This window comes from Diplotaxodon limnothrissa, linkage group LG17, assembly GCF_057381915.1.
Source record: "Diplotaxodon limnothrissa isolate DT_005_m linkage group LG17, D_limnothrissa_male_GT1.1, whole genome shotgun sequence".
Classification (NCBI taxonomy): domain Eukaryota; kingdom Metazoa; phylum Chordata; class Actinopteri; order Cichliformes; family Cichlidae; genus Diplotaxodon; species Diplotaxodon limnothrissa.
The window spans coordinates 40,060,289-40,079,923 of record NC_140612.1 but is presented as its reverse complement, the minus strand read 5'-3'; the positions used below and the strand labels follow the sequence as shown (position 1 = coordinate 40,079,923).

Genomic DNA, 19,635 nt, shown 5'->3' with positions numbered 1-19,635 from the left:
CCGAGTTCTTATTGCCTTTTTGACTAGTGAACAACAACTGCGGTTAACATCCCAAACTCTGTTTTGCAGGCATGCCCAACATGCTTTCAAATGATATATAGCTCTACTGGAGTAGCAAGTTATCCTGCTATGATTATTTTACTGGCTGCACTCTTGCTACATTTGTGTTCTCAGTTTTGTGGCAGATGTGCATGGCACAACATTACATGTAGGATTTAACTGTGTATTTATTCACGAGCGGTCACGACAGCAGGTAGCTCTGCGTGTTTGATTTGGCAGACGCCTTCCTGATGCAACCCCAAATTGATTTCTTCTCCTGGGACCAAACTGGAAGGTCTTGCTGGTAAAATGAATGTGTAAACCACTACAGTATAGAGCCGCTGTGCTCCAGACCGAATCAACCTTCTACACTCGACTACAGTGATATTTATTGCAGGAGAAGAGGATAAGTTGGAGGATGAACGAGAGGGGAGAGGAATAATGGCACAGAGATTGGAGCAGAGGTCATGTGGGAGAAAAAAAGAGCGATAATGTGAAGACAATGGATGGAAAGAACAAAAGAACAGAAAGGATTATAAAATAAGTGGCTTAGAAAGGGAGAGAAAAACAGGAGTGAGTAATAAATGGGAGAAGGGGAATGAAAAATTTGATATTTCTGTTACTGATCAGCGGCAGCAAGGAGGGGGTGGGCTGGGTTTGGAAGTGGTGCTGGAGTGTGTGTGTGTGTGTGTGTATGTGTGTGTGTGTGTGTGTGTGTGTGTGTGTGTGTGTGTGTGTTTGGGGAGATTTTGACAACCATAAGCTCAGAGCAGCACGTGGTTGAGTGAAGAGACCCCTGGGAGCTCTGTGAAGAAACACATCAAACTTAAGGATCCAGTTACATTTGTGTGTGTGTGTGTGTGTGTGTGTGTGTGTGTGTGTGTGTGTGTGTGTGTGTGTGTGTGTGTGTTATTTTAGTGTCTCCTCACCCTTTCTGGAGTACATCATTAACTAGCAAAGGAGAAAAATCACCGATGAAATAACTAATGAGTAATTCTTCTTGCCTTAGATTTTCTTTGCAGACAAAAGCTTCGAGGTGGCTGCTGAGGTTTGAGGTTTGCTTCTTCGAATAATGACTGAAGTGTTCGAACACGTTTTAGTGTAAAGAGAACCGACCATCACATCACAATTCAGTGAGCTGTTCTGAATGCAAACCCAAACAGAACAAGTAGAAAAAATGAGATTTTTGCCACAGTGTTGATAAATTGAGAGGTCGGTCTGTGTAACATGTTTCCTCCCATTCCAAGATCTCAGGTCAAAACAACTGCATCTCTTGATTCCCCATGTAAAACCACACAGAGGTGACAGATAGACAAATTGTGTGCATCAACTCACAACCAACTCTCTTAAAAGAGCAATTTATCACATTTATTCGCTCCCCATAAAAGCACGTCGCAGCTTCCGTACACAGACTCCCTCTGCCTGCGCGAAGCCGTCAGCCATTTACATTTACTCGTGTTAGTCGAGTGAAGAAAATCCAATATTTCAGCGAAAGAAGAAAAAAAAAGGCCGAATGTTGCAGGGTTACAAATTTTATAATAATTACAATAATTTACAAAAATGAAAATATTAACATAACTTAGCTGAAGGCTGAAACTGGCGGTTATCTTTTTTAATTAGTCACTTTACCTGATTATTAGCCAGTTAATGAAAACTCCAATTGTTGACTAATTGTCGTTGCATCCCTGATCAGTATTCTTCTGTGATATGTGACATTAGCAGGAAGAGGTTAATGACTTAAAGACAGGAAACCAATGCACACATGTGCTCACTGACTCATATGAAGCATTTGAGCTCCAGGTTTTGTAACGCTGCAGATATGATTAATAAAAGGAGATTTTGAAGATCCAACCATCAAGTCGAAGCTTCGAATTTGTTCTTTCTTAAATTGACACTTTCGTCTTTTTTTTCACATCCACGAGCATCACTCGACAGATGAGTCAAGTTAAAAATAAACCCAGTCTAGACGAGCTTTGTACAGAAGACATTTTCATCCAGGGGTAGCCATTAATTTGTGCAAAGATAAACTTCTGATGCCATTTCATTAATTCTGTTTCTCCTTCTGGAATCAGTGAGTTGGAATAAACCGGAGGAGTGATTGAAGCCAGGCACGCCGGGGAGTTGAAGGAGACAGACAGACAGAGAGAAAAGAGAGACTGAGGGGGGGTGAGGGTGAAACCGCAGTTTTTATACGTTGTCTGGTTTTAATTTGGTAAGAGCCATCATTCACCAGTTCACTGAGGTGGCAAACCAGATGAGTGCGTGCTTCTGGAGCGTGTGTTTCTTTACAGTCATGGACACTGAGATCTGCTTCTACAAATCTTAAAACCATCTGACACTTTGTTATTTATTATTTGTCTTGCTAATATTTCTTTAGTCCTCAGCCATTTTCAAGGAATAGCTTGGGAAATGTGCTCATTCTCCTCTGGCGTAGAGGAGAGGTTACACTCTAGCAGGTCAGGCTGGATGTGCAGGGAGGCTGGAAACAGCTAGCATGGTGTAGGTAATGAAGTGAGATTGCCAACACGTCTAATGCTCATTAACCATCTCTCAGTGAGTTTGAGCAACAATTTGCTGCTCTGTGAGTCGTTCTGGAGCTCAGGAACGAAAAAGACACTCCTCTGTGCCAGAAAGAGTCGGTAATGGATTGTGCATGAATTACAGCAGATGTTGTCATATCTGCAGGTGTAGGTGTGTGGCAGGCAGTGTTATGGACCCAAAACGTAGGACTCAGCAACGCAGAACTGAACTAAAAATCACAGCGTCAATGCTGAAAAAACAGGCAACAAAAACAACAACATAACGTCACAAAACAAAATAAACTGACTCACTGACAGAGAGGGAAACCAAACAGTCAGAACCACTACTTACAATAAGGGAGTGACAATACAGTCCCGATCTGATGTTTAAGAACAATTGAAAAATGTCAGAAAATCCTATTTTGCATGGTTGGATCTTAACAAGGTTCCAAGTCGAGCTTCAACATGCAGCAAGAAGAAATGGGAGTGAGACAAAACATGTTTTTGAGCAATTTATTAAAAACAACTGTTAAACTGAAACAGGCTGATCTACAGCTGATCAACAGTTTAGGACCACTTGCCTTTAAAAGGTGAATCTGTGGATTCATTGTCCTTTTCTGTCAAGTAGTCACACTTTCATGATGGCAAAGGCAAAAACTTTCCCTTTTTTAAACGTGATCGGGTTGTTGAACTGCATGAGCAGGATCTCTCACAGCACGCCATCGCTGCTGAGGTGGGACGCCGTAAGATGGTCATTTGGAATTTCTTAAATGATCCTGAGGGTTATGGAACAAAAACTCAAGTGGAAGATGCAAAAAATGTCACCAGCACTGAGCCGAAGCATCCAATCGGCTGTCCGTCAAGACACTGGACGATCCTCGACCCAAATTAAGGCCGTTTCTGGTGCCGACTGCAGCCCCATAACCATCAGACGCATCTGAGACTGAAGGGCTTCAAAAACACAAAAATGTCTTCAAAGGCCTCGTCTCCTTGAACGCCACAGAACTGACCATTTGGACTTTGCAAGCGAGCACCAAGCATGGGACACTGAAAGGTGGAAGAAAGTTTTATTCTCTAACGAGAACAAATGTAACCTTGATGGTCCTGATGGTTTCCAACGTTACCAGCATGACAAGCAGATCCCACCTGAGATGTTTTCTACGCTCCACAGTGGAGGGGGCGCCATAATGATCTGGGGTGCTTTTTCCTTCAGTGGAACAACGGAGCTTCAGGAGGTGCAGGGGCTTCAAACGGCAGCTGGCTGTGTCCAGATGTTGCAAAGAGCATCCCTCATGACTGAGGGCCCTCATCTTTGTGGTAACGACTGGGTTATTCAACAGGACAACACTACAGTAAATATCGCCTTAAAGGACAAGGCACTTCTTCCAGGAGAGTAACATCACTCTTTTGGACCATCCTGCATGTTCCCCTGATATAAATCCAATTGAGAACCTTTGGGGATGGATGGCAAGGGAAGTTTACAGAAATGGACAACAGTTCCAGACAGTAGACGCCCTTCCCCTTTCTTCTTGTTGCATATTGAAGCTCTACTTGGAACCTTGTTAAGATCCAACCATGCAAAACGATGCATTTTTTGCCATTTTAAACTTTTGATTGAGACTACATATACACACAAAGGATAACGAACGGGAATGGGTCACAGGTGGGAACACAGCTGACACTAATCAGATTGACACACGAGTTAGAGACTATGAAACTAACAACAAGATGGAGACATGCAAACTTGACACGAGGACTGGGAGACACAAAACACGAGGGGATAAGAGATAAACAGATACGAAGACAAGAGTGACTAAACATGAAACGTGGAACACGGGGGAGGCGGAAAAAGAAACATAAAGGCTGGATGACAAAACCAAGATCAGAATATACAAATACTACACAATGCAGAGACACAACAATAAGAACCAAAACCAGGAACGTCAGCTGAACTTTAGAATATTAAATAAACCAGAATCAAATGGTCCAAATACATAAACCCTGCATCACGGAAACATTACAGATGTTTAATTTGAATCTTTACAGGTGTTAGCAGGTTCGATTTGGATGGAGCCTCCAGCTTTTGTGCTGAGCAGGAATCTACATGAATGTGCTAAAATGCTGAAATGTGCCTCGTGCATATTTTCTTATTTTATTAATTTTTTGTTTTTTTCTGTTTTCTTCCTTTGTGTTGGGTTATGTGTAGTGCCTTCAGCCATGCAAAGAACTGTGGGAAACCAGGAAGGTGGCATCTCCAAAGTCTTGCGAGGTAAGACGGAAACAGTGCGTGGCGTTTTTGTGCTCTTGTGCAAGTCTCGGCAGCCTCGGTGGCATTGTCGTTCTTTGCAGACGCACGCTTTTGTTGGCACCACAAAGCTGTTTTGACCTTGTGCAATAAATGAGCGTTTGTGTGTGTTTTTATAAAGCTTTGTGCACTTCTAGTATACATAGGACACTGTGCAACAGTTTTATGTGCATTTTGTGTGAGTGTGTGTGGCCTGTTTATTTGTAAAGCCGGTTTCTGTGGCTTTCTGAGAGATTAGTTTTTCATCACAATAGCTGAAGCGTGTTACTCGCGGGATGGCTGATTGGCTCGCTGGTTATGAACACAGGGTAATTCAGAGCTATTAGTGAAAGCTTGTGTTTACATTTTCCTGATCTACAGCTGTCTGCACAAACAGAGAAATGCGCACATGCACGCACACGCACGCACACGCACGCACACGCATGCACACGCATGCACAAGCACACACATGTAGCTTTTTGGACCAGCCTTTAAACAGACAGTAGGAGTATACCACAGGAAGCGCTTTCACCCTTACTGTGTGTTTTTGTGGCCTCGTGTGTGTTCCTATACACTGTGTGTTATTTCTGTGATGTGTCAACTGTAATAATAATTACACCCACCGTGCTTTACTCTCAGAAGCAGACAGAGTGTGTGACAAGCAGGGAGTTTCTGGCCTCGTTAAGGTCGTCTCGTCAGGGAGACTGCCCTCCGTCTCAGCGAGCCACAGGATTTGCCGCGGCCTGCGTGGAGAGCTGCTCGTCAGACCAGCACTGCCCCTCCCCCAGGAAGTGCTGCTCCAATAGCTGTGGACATACTTGCCAAGCCCCAGCCAATCTGTACAAAGGTAAAGGCAACTTTTGGAGTTTGTGTGAAGCATAATGTGGTAGCTGTTACTGATCGTCCTATCAAGTGGTTTTGATAGATAGACTGTAAATGAGTAATTAGACCCCAGTTATTAGACTTAATAAGGCAAAATGCATCATAGTGTGTGTCTAAGTCGTCCCGGGAACTCCCATAACTGTCCAAATGTTTCTGTGTCATCTAATTGTAATGTCAGTATGTTACTAGTCAAGTGAGTTATACTGATATGTAACAACTAGCTTGTAACCTGGTCTGTCCTCGCAGGTGTCCCTCTGAAGCCTCGAAGAGACATTAGCTTTTTGGAGGACTCGGAGGGTCGTGTGAAGGTGATGTGGGTGTCGAAGTTCAATGTCAGCGTGGAGCCCGTCGTTTACATACTCCAGTCCCGCTGGAACATCGGCATTCACCCCAGTGAAGACCACGCCTCTCCATGGGCTACTGTAGCCATGGTAAATGGTTAATAGTCACTTTCCATGTGCTAATTAAGTAGTGAGAAAAACTGATATTTACATAACAATTAAGAAGTAAACTTATCATAGACTAAGGAGGGGACTTGTCCTAATAATAGCCTTATGTTTGTGTCTGTTATTGGGGGTTGTTACATGATGTGATGATTATTGATGATTATTTGGGACAGTTGTAGAGTCATTCGGCTGTGAAACTGGCTCCCTGTGCCTTTAAAAGTGGAGCCGCCCCACAAAGTTTGTAACATATCTTTACCTCATAACTCTCAATTTGCCTTGAATGATGAAACTTCTCAGCTATGGAGATGGATGTTAGACTTAGTTTCCACCTCATCAGTCTGCTGCCTTGCTGTCTAAACCTCTCCACCCCAGTCAGTCTCCCATTCTGCCAGGGTAAACGCTGTGTGTGTGTGTGTGTGTGTGTGTGTGTGTGTGTGTGTGTGTGTGTGTGTGTGTGTGTGTGTGTGTGCGTCTGTGTGTGTGCGTCTGTGTGAGGTTAGGTAAATAAGCAGAGCTTAAAAAGGAACCACAGGCAGCCACAGTCATTCCACCGGCTGACTCTGAATGACTGAATGCTCATTATGGACTTAAATAGATGGCAGCTCGTGTCTGTGTGTGTGTGTGCGCGTGTGTGTGTCTGTGTGTGTGTGTGTGCGACTGTGGATGAGTAGATTTGAGCCGCAGCAGTCACATTTGCACTGTCAAGGAGACAAAACAAATTAATCTTTAAAGATTTTAACCATAGTTTAGATAAACCGTTTCATTTCAACACTATCAGAGGAATTCCAGCCTGACAGTGTTTATCTGACATCATCTGACAGGATGTACAACTTTGTTTTTGCAGCTGAACACTCAAAAATCCTTCCTGAAAGAAGTCATTTTCTGCTTTTGATTAGAATCGTATTAGAGAGGTGTTTAGGAGGATGCAGTTTGTGTCGTGTCATTTAATTAGCCCACCTTAATTCATATAAATGAGAAGAACAACATCAGTCTGTCAGGGGTTAACCAAAGCTAACCAAAGGCCAACACGGGAATTTATCTTATCCAGGTAACATCGGCGTTATCGCTGGGGTCAAAGATACCTCACACAGCTGCAGACAAAGCAGCTGATTATCCTGATTGCCAGTGTTAGAGTGCGAGAACCCAGATAACAGGAGGATACCTGGGGTATGCTGAATTCATATTACAGGGCCCAGCTGCCCATGCATGCAGTTGCAAGAGACCCACCGCTCTTTTTAAAACTTATGAGTGTTAAACTAGTTCAGTGAATATTCTCTTTTTTAAACAAAAGCCTATTTTTCAAGATTTAAAGGTCTGTAATAGTGAGTGTTTTAAAAAATAGTTTTAAATGATTCCTCTAACTCGCACAGACACTAGGAGTAAAGAAAAAGATCAATCAATATTAGCCTTGACTGTTTTTCCTCTGAAAATGATCCCCTCTGTATGTTTGCCTGTCTGACTCCATGATGTTGGGGATCAGAGCTCTGTGGGGATCATATCGTCACTTGCAGAACTCATATAGTCCTCATGCCTCTTGATGTATTTCTTGGTCTGTTGTTATGCTGCAGAATGATTTTGGAGCCAATCTGATATCTTCCTGGTGAGGTGTAAGCACTGCCCTGTATGTCTTAAAATATAAAAACCTAGCCTGCGTATTGTGCCATGCGTTTGTGTGTTTAGACACTCTCTGAAGATGCGATTCTGTCAGATCTGAGACCTCAGCGTTGGTACCAGTTTAGAGTGGCAGCCATCAACAGCCACGGCAGCAGAGGTTTCACCACACCCAGCAAACACTACATCTCCAGTAAAGGTAAGCACACATACTTCGTTTTTTATGAGCGTCTCAAAGTGAGTGATGATGCCTCTGCATGTTGCCATAAGCTAGCGGTGAATTTTGATATTCTGTCATGAGACACTGAGCAAAACACAGATCCTTGCACTCATTTTTTGTCATTTTATGAGAGATATTACACATCCCGCAGGAGGAGTCAGAAAGTCAGGATGTTTTCCTTCCTCTCCCTTTCTGTGCTCTTTCTGTCGTTCACGCAGAGTTGATGGATAAGGTAAAAAACTGTCAGGCAGTCTATAAAACACAAGCAGGAAACCGAAATGTACACAAGTGTGCACACATGCATGCATTTACACAAAGCGTAAGGACTCGCTCCGTTGGTTTGATGCCAGAGTGAAGTCCCTGATGTAGGTCTGAGAGACTGGGTGAAAGTGAGAGTAAGACAAGCGCACACACACACACGAACGCACACACTGTAGGAGGTATTAGCTGTAATGCTTAGCAGACTTAGGTCATACTGGTATTTTGCCAGGATTGGCTAGTGATATGAATTCACTGCCAGGATTGGCTAGAGCATGTTTGAATGTGAATAATGACTTCAGGTTGGACGGAGCTGTGGAAAAAGGTTCTTTATCAGTTGAACACTTAAGGGAGATTATGAAGACCAGTGTGAGATAGCATTTTCCACCTCTCAGACGAAATTTTTATAAACATTTCAACCTGTGCCGTGGCAAGCAGAGTGCAGGGTTTGTAAGCGGGGTTGTAGCTGGGCTTTACAGAAGATATTTGCAGGTAGAACTGTGATAAAAGGCAAGTTCACGTATCGCTTTGTGGACACGACGAGCGAATCGCTGAGCGTGTGCAATAAATGCGAGAGAATGTGGATTTCATCAAATGCAGACGGGTCGATAATAAGATGCCCAATAATGTTAAGTTAAAAACGATTTTATTTCCTGCACTCTGCTCAAATTGTCCGCACTCTGAAACCGAAAAGGAGAGGAAACTTTCCAACAGGATATTGGATCGACTGGTGCTGAGATTTGTGAGGTCGGCCCCTCTACGACCCAGAAACACCTCTTTGCAAAGGTGTTGCAGAAGCTTAACACCAGCTGAACTCTGCTGCTGGCAGCCAGCTAAACAGGCTTAGCGTACTGCTTAGTGTTTTATGAGGGCGTTATATTTGGGACTATTTGCTGGGAAGAGTAGCTTCCTGAATTCTCTGTAGATGGCTTACTTTTGTATGAAATGACCTTCAGAGGTGCTAATTGTTTGTTTTTTTTTGGTAAATCAGACAGAACCAGGTTAGCTTTTCAAGCTAGATTTATGCTCTGCTAAGTTAACTGGCTTTAAGAAGTTACTCCTCTAAGTCACCATCACATGGTGTAGTTTACAGACATGGTATTAATGCAAAGCAAACCTAACAGGCTGTTTCCTACAGAAAAAGTAATTAAATAAGGGTGATCAGTCTTCAAAATCCATATCTGTGCAAGCAAGAGGCAATAGCTCAGTGTCGAAATGTTGAGTTCTTCTTCTGTGACACGGTGTGTGTTTGTGAGTGTATTTTGAGAACCAGGGTTAAAGGTTAGAGCCACACTTGAACATTTCAAATACCATCAGATGGCAGCCAGAGTCTTGTTTCTACCTCATTAGTCTGATTAGTCAGAGGTTGGAGGTCAGGGGTCACAAATCCGGAAGCTGGCAGATGTTAAGAGGGTTGTGCTTTCTGCACGGTGACCTGACGCTAACCAGAGTGAAACTTGGAAACCGCTTTACATCTTGTTAAAATGTTGGTGTTACGTGGGACCTGCCAGTAGTAATCACGAAGGGATATTTGGATCAGAAAAGTAATCTTGGTGTCTTCACTTTATGACATAAAACATTAGTTCATTGAGAGTGATGGGAAAAGCCCTCAGAGAAGAACATGTTTTGATTCTCATCTGGCAATTACTGCTGGCACTGAGATGTAACACAAAACACCACGTATGCATACACACAAGCAGTCCTGGTCATGGAGTTTCCAGTGTTTTGCCCCAACTTTGATCTTTGCATTTAGGTCAGCCAAGCACAGCCTGGGGCTGTGGGAGGCCTGCCATGGGGGATGTAGTTCTAATCAGATGCATTTTGTAGTTTTAATCAAATACAGGATCAGGGATTTTGGGCTCTAATGAGATACAGAGTCACTGTTGAAAGACTCATACGGTTACCAGCAGTGATGGCCTTTGGTCTGTGTTGTGGCAGCTACTGAAAAGGACGTTAGGTTTCTCCAGTATCACCCACCTTTGATGCTTTAAATCTAATTGGCTCTGTAGACTTGAATCAAACCAAGAGGAAATGTGCTTTTAGCCCCGAGAAAAAGAAAGTCAAGCTGGTAAAAGGTCTTTGTTGCAAAGGACTCACTCCTCTCCTCTTCCCTTTTGTTGATATCAAAAGTTTGGCAGAATTTAAATTGCAAAAGTGTCAACTTTAGACACAAATTACACAAAGAAATTAACAGGTTTTAACACCCAGCAACAAAAATTAAGCCTTTAGCTTGTACTGTGCTATTTTTCCTTTTTTTGCCAAAGAGAAAACACAATGTGCAATGTTACCTTTTTTAACATTAATTTGGTGTTAAATAAAAATCACAGTTTGTCTTTTTGGATGTTCCACTGTCCAAATTTGATGTCTGGAAACATAAAACTTCAAGGGCTGTGAGTGAAACGAAGCAAGAGATAGATTGTGTGCAGTAGTTAAACTTTAACAGTTAATATAGAAAAATGAAAACAAATTTATAGATTCTGGGGTTTTAATCAGAAGAAAAAAAATTAAATTTTATGATTTTTTTTTAGACAATTAATAGTTGTAAAAAAGAAATACATGAACAAATATAGAATTTTTTTAAGGTGTCCTATGGGAATCTTTAAATAAACTAATGTCTTTTTAATAAGAGCTAAAGGATTTTGGTTAAGAAAACAAAAGGTCCTTTGAGTAATCTGACATTATTTTATGTAATTCTACTTAAATAGTAACATGTTAAGTCAGTGACAGTGTTAACCAAGGTGTTGTGTCCATAGCAGTCTATTGTTGCTGAAGAACAGGCAGGCTTCAGCAAAACCCCTACAGAAAAAAACCCTATGAGCAGCACTTTGGCGACAGTGGGAAGGAAAAACTCCCTTTTAACGGGAAGAAACCTCCGGCAGAACCAGGCTCAGGGAGGGGCGGGGCCATCTGCTGTGATTGGCTGGGGGGACCACTAACATTGTTTGAGTCATCAAACGACTGGATGACAAGCCCACAGGCGCCGTTCTCATGAATGGAAACACAGGCAGCTGGTTTGGTCCTACAGCTGAACTCCCCCTGGATTATCTGCTCTCACCCACCCTCTCTTACACACACCAGGAGAGAGCTGACAAGGTAGGCAGAGAAAGAGATGGGAGGACAACATCCAAGAGTGGACAGGCAGAGTCCCAGAGAGCTGTGGAGGACAGAGAGAACTGGAGAAGGGTGATGGCCTTGTCTTCACTGGGACCCCAGCGACTTCAGCAGAGGTCAGGGGTCAAGTGAAGTGAAAGAAAAAAGAACTGCAACATTGCCTAACTATATGTTTTTCTTTCTGTGTCTCTATGCAGACCCTTCGCCCCCAGAACCGCCCACGAATGTCAGAGTGAGCAACCAGACACTGAATAGGACACAATCAGCGTCCCAGTTCACAGAAAGGTATCTAAAAAGCTATGTCAGTGAAGGATTATCAGATGCATCATTTTATATATAATCTTTAAAATACATCTATTTACCATTGCAGCTGGGAAATCAGTCATAAACTGTGGTCAGCCCTATAAAACACGTCTTCTGTTGTGTGATTGTGTATATGAGCTGAAATTACAGTTTGCCCTTGTTCAATTACATCCTTCGGTGTCTTCTCTATTTTTCATTCTGCAAAACAAGGTCATTTAAAGTTCAGACCATGGCTTGGATCAACAGCGATATTCCAATAACATTTAATAACAGAGGTGATGACTTAAATTGTAGCTTCTGTTCAGCATGATATAAAGTGTCTGAGCCTCGTCTATACATACAGGGAGTAAATAGAGATTAGATAGAGATTGTAAACCCGATGCTGAAAGCAGCTGACAAACAAGCAGAGAATCATTTTCACTGTTAGGGAAGCGCTGCACTTTTTGCTTCTTCCTTAATGGGACTGTTTACACTTACGCCGTAACGTTGCATAAATTTTGCCTCCTAAGGTCGATGGAGAGTGGCGTCACAGTGGCGGTCTTATTACGCTGGGAGCCCCCCAAGGAAGGAGACCTCCCTGTGCACAACTACCGAATCACCTGGATGTCTCGCCATACGCACGCAGCACAAAAACACAAACACACGCTGCAAGCGCACATGCATACAGTAGCCAGTAACACGCACGCACGACCTGCACAGTCACGCACACCAGCACAGGGTAGGAAGGAGAGCAACAGCAGAGTGACTCAGGGGGTAAGTCAACTTTCTACAAGCTTAATTATACCAAATAAAAAATGTGGTCATTTATCTTGTTTCTTTGCTTAGAATATTTCAAGAACATAAACATATAGTAAGTGGACGTTGAAACGTTTCAGTTTCAATTTTCATGATGTTTCAAGATATATCTGTTTTCTTAAGGCTCTGAAAAAGGTGAAAAAGAAAGTGCACTCTTTCAAATATAACGTTTCACATTTCATAATAAGGTAAATCCAACCTCAGCAGTATGTAGGTACTTACTGTCTTAACAGAAACTGAGAGCACTCAGGTGCTGCTATTCAATTCAGTTCAACTCATTTTTATTTTTATTTATACACTGGCAAATCACAACAACAGTTGCCTTTATATTGTAAGGTAAAGACCCTACAGTTATACAAAGAAAACAGAGAAAACACCAACAATTAGATTAAATCGTGGGCCATCGTGGCTCAAGAGTTGGCAGTTCGTCTTGTAATCAGAAGGTTGCCGGTTCGATCCCCGGCTCCGACAGTCTTGGTCGTTGTGTGCTTGGGCAAGACACTTCCCCCGTTGCCTACTGGTGGAGGTCAGAGGGCCCGGTGGCGCCAGTGTCCGGCAGCCTCGCCTCTGTCAGTGCGCCCCAGGGTGGCTGTGGCTACAATGTAGCTGCCATCACCAGTGTGTGAATGTGTGAATGTAGTGTAAAGTGCTTTGGGGTCCATAGGGACTGAGTAAAGCGCTATACAAATACAGGCAATTTACCATTTTAAACCCCTGTGACCAAGCTTTTTGGTGACAGTGGGAAGGAAAAACTCCCTTTTAACAGGAAGAAACCTCCAGCAGGGAGGGGCAGCAATCTGCCACGACCTGTTGGGGTGAGGGGGGGGGAAGACAGGACAAAGGCACACTGTGGAAGAGAGCCAGAGATGCTAATAAAATACGCTTGATTAACTAATCATCAGCATGAGTGAGCACCTCTGTGAAAGCAGAAGTCTGTTGGTTTGGAGCATTCAGGTGTGTGTTAACACAATGCCAAAGAGGAAAGAAAAGCCATGATCTTAGAGAAGTGATGGTTGGAACAAGGGCTATAAGGTCATTTCCAAACAATTGAAAGTCCATTTCTCTACAGTGAGAAAGATTATTCACAAGACAAAAACATTCAAGATAGCTGCCAGTGTTCCCATGAATAGACACTTACGTCCCAGCAAAATCACTCCAAGGTCAGAGTGTGCAGTGTTCACAGGAACTACAAACCCTACATGTCAGACTATACACGTCTAAGTTGACATGTTAAATGTTAAAGTTCATGGCAATGCAATTAGAAAAAGACTGAACATGTGTAGCTTGTTTGGAAGTGCTATCAGGAAAAGGCTGCAAGCTTAGGTTTGCAAAATTGCATCGGAACAAATCCCAAGACTTCAGGAACGATGCCGTTTGGACAGACAAGACAAAAATGGAAAACTTTGTCTGCGATACATTGCACCATTTTTAGCAAAAACCGAACACAGCATGTGGGCACAAACGCCTCATACCAACTGTCAAGCAGGTTGGTGGAGGGGTGACGATTTAGGCTTGTTGTGCAGCCACAGGACTTGGGCCCCTCACAGTCATTAAGTTGACCATGAACTCCTCTGTACACAAAAATATTCTCAAGTCAGATTTGCCTGACAGCTAAAATTTGGCCTAAAGTGGGTCATGGAACAAGACAGTGACACCATATTGGCCACGATAGATTTGCTGAAAAAAAAGAGTGGAGTGTTGCAATGGCTTAGTCAAAGTCTAGACCTTATTGAAGTTCGGTGACGGGACCTTAAGACAGTTATGCATAAACAAATGGCTGCATTTCATTCATCTGCAATAACAGATGGATGGGACTTTCTTTTCTGCAAAGTTGGCTTTGTAAGTAAGAAAATTGTAAAATCAGTTAATAAGATCAATATTCTATTTTCACTACCTCAAACTCCTATTTATTGTGTATCATGTGAGCAACCACCTTTCAGTACAGTGTCATTAACCAGTGACAGCAGATGGCCCCGCCCCTCCCTGAGCCTGGTGCTGCCGGAGGTTTCTTCCTGCTAAAAGGGAGTTTTTCCTTCCCACTGTCGCCAAAGTGCTTGCTCATAGAGGGTCATATGATTGCTGGGTTTTTCTCTGTATGTATTATTGTAGGATCTACCTTACAGTATAAAGCGCCTTGAGGCAACTGTTGTTGTGATTTGGTGCTATATAAATAAAATTGAATTGAATAGGAATAAGATGTAGGACATATATTATATATTTCCTGTGAAGTATAACAGCGCACAATAACACCACATACCCTGAATACACAAGCGGTGTACCTGCACACGAGAGGTTTTATTATGCCTGTAAAGACACGCACCTTACACACACACACACACACACACACACACACACACACACACACACACACACACACACACACACACACAGGTTTTCATATATTTGTGGGGACATCTAATTGATATAATGCTTTCCCTAGCCCCTTGTCCAACCCAAAAATGAATGCCTAACCCTAACCCTTACCCTAAACCTATCCATAACCTAATTGTAACCCTTTCACTAAAACCGCATTGTGAGTCTCTACCTCAGGTGAGGTAATGCACAAATTTCCCCGCCGTGGGATCAGTAAAGTCTTAGCTTAAAAATGCCTTCAAACTTGTGGGGACCAGGATTTTGTCCCCATAAGGACTGTTGGTCCCCACAAGTGTAGTAAACGTTGTTTATTTGGTCCCCACAATAATATGTAAACACGTAAACACACACACACACGGTCCTCGTTGTGATTGCTATGGTGGTTTTACAGGCCTGTGCAGTAAAATCTTAAACACTTAAACTTAAACAGGATTTGATTCAGCTACTGTGCTGGAGTAGCAAACTTTGACAACTCATAAAAACCCATTATGTACTCCGCATGTCTGAGGTGTAGCGTTACAAACATTAACAGGACTTTGAATCATCCTTCAAATGACACAATGTGCATCTTAATTCAAGATGTGGATTCAAATAATGAGCCATTAAAAAAAAATGCTCTTCTTTATCTTTGTTAAATATGTTTGTGAAACGTTTCCACCAAAATTGATAAAGCTCCAATGTATAGATGCTAAAAACGATCTGTACTCATGTGGTGCAAGAATGAAATGCAAAGAATGATGGGATATGAAGTCAGTTTACAAAGTAACACATTGCTGTTTTGTTGCTTTATTCAGTGACTTCTAACTTGTGAAAGATTTTTTAAAATGTACTGTTTAAATTATATTTAATGCAGCCGTAATACTTAAAGGGGAAGATTTTCTTATCCTGATTATAGGAATGATGATGATGATGATGATGATGATGAAATACGCTTATGATGCAGTTAAGTCCAGTCAGCAGTACCAAAATACCCATAATCACAGTAAATAACACAGATATTACAGCTTTGACGTAACAGGTATGGTAGCCTGTGCACTGACTGAACATTTTTTCCTCCAAATGGTAAACACAATCAAAGTACTTGTACGAGACTCTTCAGCTTTAGATGCTCTTTTTGAAGTACGATGTTAACATTTACTTCAGACAAAAAGCTCAAGCATAAACATCAAAGTGCGGCACACTCATATGGACGTAGCTATGCTAAATAGTGATGGCGATCCCAGACTGATCCTGGTGGAGCCATTTATCTGTAGTCTGGTCCTCTGTTCTGCTTGGCTGGGAGGTCTGGAATTTAAATGAGCCCCCCCTAACTAGTGTTTCCTACTTGCAGCTGCATCTACAAACACACACACATACACACAAATCAGAATCACAACAGGTAGGTAATACCCAGAACAACATAGCTAACATAGCTATGTTGTGTGAAACTTTTCATATCACAGAAAGCAGTCTGCGAGCACAATATGTTGTATTCCCAGGATTGGGATAAAACACATATCCTGTCAATCAGGAATTTCTGCAGGAGTGGAGAAAGCTAGCATTTAAGCCTCGTGGTAAAGTGGGGAATTCAGAGGAAGCACTCGAATGTGAAAAAAACCTCTGCTGTATCAGTGCTTTTAAATATATAGTTCATTGCTTTCTTACATGTAATGTCGACTGACATTATCCCAAACGTCTCTCGCTCTATCCGCTACACAAACGACACACGTAGACACACACACACACAGCTGTACAAGGCATATGTTTTGTCTATCTCGAAGGTAATGGAAATCCTTTTACCCCACTTTGTGTGCAGGAAGCACACACACACACAGATTTATCATGCGATCATCTCTTTGTTGTGACTAGTACCAGTCCACGCAGACAAACAGACCTGATTGACTGAGAGCCTGTTAACGAGCTGTCAGTCAAACAGCAGGCTAATGCAGAACAGGCCTGGACTGTCAGTCCTGCGGAGGGACGATGGAGACAACTGGGGTTTCTATGGCGATGATGCTGACGACGTATCAAAGTTAGCAGGTTTTCATGGACCTCGTCTGCAGCAGACGTATCATTAGTGTTTTTGTCACTCTTTACGTGATCCCTGTCCAGATTTAGCTAGTAAATCTGCATCAGTACAGACTGATAAATTGCTAATGTGTTGGACTACACGTGCAAAAAAAAGACAAATTCCATCTCTATAATCATTCTTTCTATTCCTGTCTTTTAGGCGCAGTGTGAAGTGTGGCTGCACGGTCTACCGCCTGCGACTTCCTACTTGCTCTCTGTCCAGACGGTGGCCTACTGGGGTCAGAAGAGACTGAAGAGTCCTAGAGCGCAGCTTGTCTTCACTACCATCCCTCATGCAGGTAATGAAAGCAAACAGCTGTCCTGTGGGGCCAGGTGATTTGACTTTACAGTTAAAATGCCAAGTATATTTCTTCAATGCAAAAAGAGTAAAATTGCACAGCGGGGTGGGGTTATGTGCAAGCGCCATCCTGGAGCCTCCAACTGTCAGCAAGAAAGCATATTTCCCAAAACGTCTGAAGCATTCATTTCAGTCAAGTATAAATGTGCTTTTTTTGTGGTGGGACTTGAGTGTGTGAGAGTGCATGGCAGCACCACTGCTTCTCACAGCTGTAGTTCATTTTCAGTAATTATTTCTAGGTGTAAATGTTTGTGCATTTGCATTACATGGTTTACCATAAATCCAAGCCATCTCTATCAACAGTTTGGATGATTACCATCGAGCCTTCAGTGGATTTTGGAGAGTTTTTGTCATGTGGAAATAAACATTGCAAATATAAGAGGTGCTAAATAAATGCAGCCTTCCTGGCCAAGTTTAAACTTTAGTGTTGTTGCGATTCAGCAAGAAAGCCAGCAATTATTAGTTACTTATTTTGAATATGTCATTGCTAGCTTGTCATGAAATTAGCAAATACTGCTTATGCAGCACAGTCTACAGAAGCTGTTTGTTAGCAGAGCCATACGTTATTGAGTTAATGATTTTCCTGTAAGTTCAGGGCTGCTTCGTTTGCTGACTCTCGACATATTCTGTCTACATACAGCTGCGCTGTTGAAACACAGAGTACAGTGGAAAGTTGGTGATGTTAATGGTCTTCCAGGCAACAGAGGTATTTATAGGTGACCTATCGGGTCAGCTCAGCAGAGGATTATAGCCAGCTGCAGCTCTATTACCAAACCACATACAACTTTATATGGAACATGCTGCCATTCATAATTTGGGAGTATTAATATTTTTACATAGTCTCTGCGTATTAGCTGTTTGCTCATCGCTAATGAGGGTCAGTTAGGCCAGATAAAGCCAAGGAGTGTTTCCGCTAGCTACCAGCTGCAGTCTCATTACCAGTTTATGATATTTCTGCCACAGTATAGGTTCCATGTGCTGTGTAACAGGTCTGTATACACAAAACATGCACATGGTCAATATGTAATCCACAGAGACACACAAAAGTAAAGTTTTACGCTGAGTTCTTTTCCTCCGTCTCTTTCTCCGTCCTCTCGACCAGACTCGACCAAAGGCGACGATTTCTCCAATGAGCTCCCCTCTTCTTCCTCTTCCTCTTCATCCTCCCTTCCCTCTTCTCTTTCGATCTCTTCTTTCTCTCCTTCTTCCTCTGACCTCCCGGTTTCCTCCTCTCTCCCTCACCCCGAAACCCCTCTGAGCCCCGTTGCCCTTGAAAACCTGCGGCTGGAGGTCGCCGCCCCTCATTACCATAACAACCAGCTCCAGGTGAAGGTGTTCTGGAAGTGGCCTCAGCATGGTGAGTGGGTCTAGAAACACTAAACAACTGAACAAACTCCTGGTAAGAATATAAAAACATTCAACTTGAATAAGTCAGTCGGCTCGAAGCTTTATTATGTGATAGATAATCCCACAGGTCCACTATAGTAACTCGAATTAGCGTAAGCCGAGCCTTCCCGCCCCTGACTTTTAAGGCTTAATCAATTTCAAATGCATGATTTTGGTTTTTGCACTCGATTCCACTCACTGAAATGTTGAAGTCACAGATGAAACAGCAGTTAGTTCTTCAAATCAAGCTGATAACAAGTTAAAAAAGTTGACAAAAGAAGCATATATCATTCATTTTTACACAAAAAGTAAACGTATCTCTTTGGTCTTTTCGCTAACAGTGAGACAGAGACACGCTGGCCCGTACATTTTGAGGTGGCGACCGCATACCTGCAGCACTAATGTGACAAGCATGGAGAGAACAACTACGGTGCAGGTATACGCACACGGGTGGGGGCTGATCTGTGCGTTTGTAACACTGTAAAGATGTGTTGTTATTCTGTAACTGCAACTATGTGTGTGTGCACGGATTAGACATCACATTTCATCACCATAACACAAATAAGTACATTTCTATGGTGCAGTACAGTTCAGTCTGTGTGTGTAGTTTCTGTCTCTAAGAAATACTCGATACACTTTTTATATTACAAGCTGCTTATGAGACACGTGTGGAGACAAGAATAGGGCTAAAATGTGTGTCAGTTTAAACTTTAACTATAAACATTTCCTTTTTTATCCTTAACTTGGCTTAATTTCCCCTCTCTCCAGGGCACTCATCACACCATCACAGGTTTGCTGTTTGCCTGTAAGTACCGGGTTGCTGTGGCGCTGAAAGCTGACCCACGGTCAGAGGCTGTTGCCTGGCTTACAACCCCGACTTGCTCCTCTGTCAGGGTCAGAGGAGGCAAAAGTTTGCTGTGCAACACTGAGAGTAGGGGTAACTATTTACAGATGTATTCGTGGTGTTCACTAATCCTTTTTTTAAATACCTTTTTGATGAT

General features: G+C 42.5%; 1 protein-coding gene across 3 annotated transcripts in view; it reads left to right on the top strand.

Moving 5' to 3' along the window:
• The window catches only part of anos1b (anosmin 1b), a 56,551-nt gene that overhangs the window by 34,677 nt on the left and 2,239 nt on the right, over positions 1-19,635 (top strand). The window contains exons 3-13 of one of the 3 annotated variants that reach the window (XM_085376317.1): positions 4,765-4,827; positions 5,482-5,689; positions 5,971-6,155; positions 7,851-7,980; positions 11,568-11,655; positions 12,183-12,342; positions 12,391-12,426; positions 17,051-17,189; positions 18,363-18,605; positions 18,976-19,070; positions 19,403-19,571. In XM_085376317.1, coding sequence (XP_085232443.1) covers positions 4,765-4,827; positions 5,482-5,689; positions 5,971-6,155; positions 7,851-7,980; positions 11,568-11,655; positions 12,183-12,342; positions 12,391-12,426; positions 17,051-17,189; positions 18,363-18,605; positions 18,976-19,070; positions 19,403-19,571 — 1,516 coding nt within the window. Of the gene's footprint in view, positions 1-4,764; positions 4,828-5,481; positions 5,690-5,970; positions 6,156-7,850; positions 7,981-11,567; positions 11,656-12,182; positions 12,427-17,050; positions 17,190-18,350; positions 18,606-18,975; positions 19,071-19,402; positions 19,572-19,635 lie in introns of all 3 variants that reach the window. The other 2 variants (XM_085376315.1, XM_085376316.1) reach the window with 2 other exon arrangements.